This window comes from Anopheles nili, chromosome 2, assembly GCF_943737925.1.
Source record: "Anopheles nili chromosome 2, idAnoNiliSN_F5_01, whole genome shotgun sequence".
Taxonomy (NCBI): domain Eukaryota; kingdom Metazoa; phylum Arthropoda; class Insecta; order Diptera; family Culicidae; genus Anopheles; species Anopheles nili.
The window spans coordinates 74472783-74478643 of NC_071291.1; the positions used below are offsets into that span (position 1 = coordinate 74472783).

The 5861-nt window shown below is 48.3% G+C and overlaps 1 protein-coding gene across 1 annotated transcript; it reads left to right on the forward strand.

The window, feature by feature from the left end:
* The first annotated feature begins 1543 nt into the window (after positions 1-1543).
* On the forward strand, positions 1544-1958 carry LOC128730156 (uncharacterized). Its single transcript, XM_053823189.1, has 2 exons — positions 1544-1753; positions 1815-1958. The coding sequence occupies exons 1-2, from the start codon at positions 1544-1546 to the stop codon at positions 1956-1958; spliced, it is 354 nt and encodes a 117-aa protein (XP_053679164.1).
* Positions 1959-5861: the final 3903 nt, after the last annotated feature.

The following is a 5861-nucleotide window of genomic DNA, read 5'->3' on the forward strand; positions in this document are numbered from 1 at the left end:
GTTTCGTTGGATGGTGCGTTTGTGTGTAGGGTTTTTGGGTGGTTTTTGTTGTCCTCACACGAACCATGGAAGCGAATTTTAAGTGCCCACTGTGCGAGGATTGTTTCGACGACAAGGACGCACTAGCGAGCCATTTGGAAGAGCAGCATACCGCGTACTACTACGATACTTATCTTGTTGTGCCGGCGTTACTGAACGACCTCGCTACGATTGGCACGACCACGGCCGTCATCAGTCAGCCTGCCGTTCCGGTTACTACGGTCTCTTGTTCTCGTGTCCTTCGACTAGCCAGCATCAGTGCATCCTTGCTCCAGTTTTTATAATTCTCTTTTCTGCTTCTCTCTCTCTCTCTCTCTCTCTCTCTCTTGTTGATTTGCAGTCAGTGACCGACGGTGTAGATGTTGATGGCGAGGCAGACGGATTTTGTTGCGGTGATGAATGCGATTGTTTCGATTGCGAAGATTGTTGCGACTGTGGGGGTTGTTGTGGGTGTGGAGATTGCTGTGACTGTGGGGATTGTTCCGATTTATGCTCCATAATGTGAGAAGACGCACAAATGATCGCCAACGATCGTTCGTTCAACGCCACGTGATATGTGCAGCCGAATCCTTGAACACACCAATGTGCGAGTGTTTTTGTGCGTATGTTTATGCTGCAAAGTGCAACGTGCTGCCATATAGTAGTTTAATTGAGTAGAAACGCAGTACATAGGGTTGGCGATCGACGACGAAGTTGCTTATCGTTCGCACTATCGAATCGAATACCTGCCAACAACCACTCCTCTTACTTCTCTCCATTGTGTTCAGTAATTTTTAAACGTGTGTTGTATAAACACGAAACAATGTTCATGGGGTTAAGATTAATGTAACAGAGAATAGCTCCTAAAATACAACGTAATTATTTTGCAGTATCCGAACCCGCTATTTTAGTTTCATTTACCCAAAGCAACCATGCAGTAGGGGCTAGATTCTATCCATTCATTGCGTTGATTGATTGTTTTAATTAGAAGCTTATTATTAATGGGCTTTAGGGCTTAATTTACCTATTATATAGATCATTATTGACCCGAAATCTTTAAGTAGTTGCTATCGTTTGGTGGAATACTGTACGTGGAACACTACCGCGCCATCTACACGTGAGAATGGGAAGCTGCCATTCGCGGCTGTCATGCGGGTTGCGTCTGCCAAGGCGCATATGGAACGGGTGAAGCGAAAAATGTCAGTGCACAAAGTCTACCTTCACGCGCACCACGGCCGAAACGATGTTAACATATTTTTGAACAATTTTAACCTGCTTAAGGACCCTCACATCCGGTCGGAACCACAGGTGAAGGTGACGTTGGTACACTCGCGCGATCCTGCGGCAGTGTTCCCGCGAACGTGAACCAAAACCGTACTACCACGAGCCATGCATCTCGACCGACGGCGTTAACTGTGAATTCGGAGACACGGGTTTTTTGTTTGTTTTAATACTGGAGGGCAGGCCCTCCGGCAGTCGTTCCAGTGCCGCCAGCAGGGTGGACATGCGGTGTACGGCAAGCACAATGAATCCGACCGACCGTGGTGCACCAACGAGCTTCAAGTGTCCACTCTGTGATATGCCCATCGAGTCCCAGGACAAGCTGAAACAACACATCAAGGTCACCCACAGCCATTACTACTATGATACGTATCTGTTTCCACCGGAAATGCTCTTCCCGGGTGCTTCGTCCAGCGTGACCTCGAACGCGGAAGGCGTGATTAGCAGCGAACCGGTAAGTGAGCCGCTAGCGGGAGTTTTCCAGCCATCCGCTCATCATTCCGTTTTGCTTTTAGCTCTCCACGCAGGAAGTGACAATCGAGCAGGCGGAAGAGGAGTGCTGTTCCTGCTGCGCGTACGAGGAGTCGGGCGGTGATTGCGGGATGTGTGACTGCGAAGATGACGCTCAGGGCGAATGCGACGACTGCCTGGTAATGTGAATCGAACGGAAGCAAGCCTCATCCGCGGTGGAATCCTTCGAGAAAATGCTGCTCGTCCTGGAGGAGGGCAACCATTTCGAAAGCTTTCCCGTGAACCGGCAACGAACGGCATATTAAATCAATAGCAAATCACGCACATCTGCTACTTCCGCACTCTCCTCTCCGAGGTATCCTTCTTCCATCAGCCAGCTGCCTCTAGGACACGCTTATGTACGCTCGAAAGTGCCTGCGAAAGACCTTCATACCTTTTTTCACCCAATACCCGGAACCGGCGAACCCGCCATGGAATGCAATAACGTGCACGCTGACGGCGGAATGTCATTTCGGGCTGATCATCGCTGCTCAGCCGGCATCTGGGGGCGGATGAATGCAACAATCGTGCGTGGACGTGCGCACGAGCCAAAGCCAATTCTCAAAGCCAAAGCGGGGGAAAAAAATGAAACACAACACCTGCCACGTGCAACAGCCAAAGTACGAATGCTTCCGCCAATCGAACTCTATCGAAAGCGAGAAAGAATAAGATAGATAACCCACAACCGTCACCGAACCACCGATTTAGCATTAAGGTACTCTCCGCTGTCTAGCATTTCTCTAGCAGGAAGCGACCATAGGAATCCATAGGATGTAGAGCTTTAAGGAAGAGTTTTCTTTTGGCGCCATCTTCCGGGCGATTTCGGTTATTGTTGAACCACCCCCCGCCAATGGGGGAGGAGGCTAAATGTTAGAGCGCTCATAATGTTAGCGTATTAGTACTTCCAATTAGTAGGGAACTAAGGGGGTCTCTTCTTTACCCCCGGGCGTCGATAGCTTCCACCTTTCCATAGCTAGTTGACTAGCGCTGATATGTGGATGTGTGGGTGTGTATGTGCATGTACGTGTGCCTCTAGATGTGTATGTGTGTGCTTGTAAGGGTAGCAGATAGTATCAGCAGATGGCAATACTTAGATACGTACACGGCACACTAAAGCCTACAAACATACCGGTACACTTAGACCAACCGTTTTCTCCGAGTAGGAACTCGCACACACATACAGGGACGAAAGCATCTCCCGTCCGGCAGGATCAAGAGAGAGAGATCACGAAAAGAACAAACAAAACGTAGAGTACAAGACTGTAGCTTAAACTCACCAGTAGTGCAAGGGCAGCAAGTGCCAATAGCAGAACAAACCGATGGAATTGCATTTCTAGCATCTAGCATCGTTTTAGTGGGTTTGGTTTTGATCGCTCTTACATCCCCAAAAAGGATGCGTCCGCCGGCATGTAACAGGCCACCCGACAGGTGGGCGCCGGCTAGAGTTAGATGAGCCGTTTTGGTTTTGTGCAAATCTAGGAGAGCGAATTTTATATACGCCATTACGAATAGACTGTCCTTTTTCTCACCACCGAGGGAGGCTACTTACGTGTTGTGTTTTGTTATCTTCCTAGCTAAAGTTTTAGCATCGTAGCCTGTTAGACCGTAAGCGCTTCCTTGACGTTAGCATTTCGGTTCGGTTCGTTTTCGTTCCACGGATGTACGAAAGTTTACACAGATCGTAGATTGTAGCGTATGTGTGTGTGTTTGTGTCTGTTTGTCTGGATGATGATCCTCTTTTATACGTACGTACGCGCACAATACTAGGAGAAGCAGAGCTTCCCGGCACGAAAGGTAGCGTTTTTTCAACCCCCTTTGTTCCCACCGGCAGATACATTTCTATTGAATCCACCCGTGCAGGGAAAATTAGGAAGCCAGAAGATTAGCATTAAGGCAAGGCAGGGAAAGGCAAGAAAACGAAAGTCAGCGATATGTGGCAATCATGGTCGACAAGCAATCACGAATGTGTCCAGCTGGAATGGAGCATGCATGGAAAGGGCGCAGCGAAACAAAAGCAGGATCCAAATAAACGGAAACCGAGAAATATGACCGAGTTTTGCATGAATGTCCTTTTTCTTTTTCTCTCATCACGTGACGTGACGGTGTCCTTGATGGTACGGCAGAACGGCTCACAATTCCAGAAACAAAAAGGGACATTCGGGCAAACAGCTTGATTCGGCGCAAAGGAAGCGATGGCCGTCATGGCGCCGATGCGATCGTCCAAAAGTTGGGTATTTACGCGTTTTATTCATGCTACCCGTGGGCGAGGGTTATTCGGGTTGTTCCGCAGGACGATTGGGGAAAAGTTTGAATTGCTCACCGCAAGCGAGCACGTGTTGGGTTTCGAAGATTCTGCTTCTCTGGCATTGGCACAAATATTCATATGCCGTGTCGCATGTGCAATTCGATGGGAAAAGTTTTACACCAACCGAATACCCAGCCATCGTGGTGTTTCTTACGTGAAGCAAGGGAGAAAAAAAGAGACACATGAGAGCCAGAAAACACCAAACGTCAAGCCGCGCTCTCGAGTGGCCATTCTTATTTATGTCGACCATTTCTTGCCGGCAAGTTTTGCTGCCCCATTTGCCTACTGACCGGTACGGGGGATCTTCACGATAAAAGTAGAAATGGTTGGGGATTTGGATTATCGATGGTAAGGGGGAGATGTCTTTCTTCCGTTCGTCCCGTAGTGCGGTTGACAAGTAGATCCTGACGTTGAGAACCGAACGATACGGACCGAAGCATGGATAGTCGCAAACACGTTCCCCATCCATTGCACGCACCCGGCGGTTGTAAATGTAATCGCTGGCAAACACCAAACTTGCACTATCACGATAATTCCAGCGTGCCATCGGAAAATGGGAGTTTGTGACAGGCAGACTTCTTCTGCTGTGGGCAAACGCGTGGTATTTATGGCGTGCACACACGTGAACGGTTCGCAGAAGTTCTTGGAACTTTTTTTGTTGGAGTTTTTCTTTCTTTCGAGGCCAAATAGTGTGCATAACCTAACACTCCCGCATCCCCCCTCGGTACGAAGCGAGGAGAGTCGTAACAATGTGACGTTGCGGAACTCGTGCCAGAAGTTGGGAATCCAAGCTGTATAAAACCACGAACACGCATGTACGCCGGACGGAAGGACGAAAAAAACATTTAGAATGATTTGAACGGATCGTTGAACATGGTATTTGTTCAACTTGCGGTGGGTGTTTCTCATCCCCAGCTTAATCTTTCGATTCGGTCTTACAAATGCTCGGCATCTTTGATTCTACGCCATCTTCGATAAACGATGGATAGTTCGTTTGAAAAGCTACCGTTGCTATGGGAACGATTTTCAGATTTAACGCTCAAAAACAGCTAGATTTGCTTTATAAAAGTTAGGATATTCTATTCACGAAACAGAGAGAGAGAGAGAGAGAGAGAGAGAGAGAGAGAGAGAGAGAGAATACCCCAACCAGCGCATGCAGATGAATAACTTTCCCAACATCAAACAGGATCAACTTCATGGAATTCATTATTTTAGTGAGTCGCCCTTTTGCGTTCCGGGAAAACTCAGCGATGTCGCTTTTCATTTCATCCCGTGCAAGCAACACCCGAGCGTGGTGGTGAACGCGAACTAAAACCGGCGGATCCAACCAAAAGCTTTGGTTGTTAAAAATCAAAGCAAACCGTATCGTCCTTTCGAACCTCCCAGGCTCGTCCCCTAAAGCAACCCAAACGCTGCGTTCGACGAGAGTGTGCTCGAGCTTTAGTCCTTCCTTTGGCCACCGTCACTAAAAACTAACCGGAGCTGGAATGTAAGTGACCGAAGTAACATAGCGGGGAAGATGAAGAAGAAAAAACAGAAAAAGCAAAGAAACGAAACGCCAACGTCAGCCACCCCATCGACCAACTGGCTGGCCGACCGGCGAGTGGGCAGTCGGGCATGAATCGTTGCTTTATTGCCGCTATTTAAATGCAAATTTTGTAATTTACAACTTTCATCCGTTGAGCTGGTGCTGGTGCTGCTGCTGCTGCTGTTGGCGTTGTTGCTGGTCTTGCGAAAATGTGCCCCA

What these genes read in the sequence shown, in the direction of transcription:
- LOC128730156 (XM_053823189.1), top strand. Translation starts at nt 1,544, where the DNA reads ATGAATCCGACCGACCGTGGTGCACCAACGAGCTTCAAGTGTCCACTC. An exon ending in GCGTGATTAGCAGCGAACCG is followed by an intron (nt 1,754 to 1,814) that starts GTAAGTGAGCCG and finishes TTTTGCTTTTAG; the next exon opens with CTCTCCACGCAGGAAGTGAC.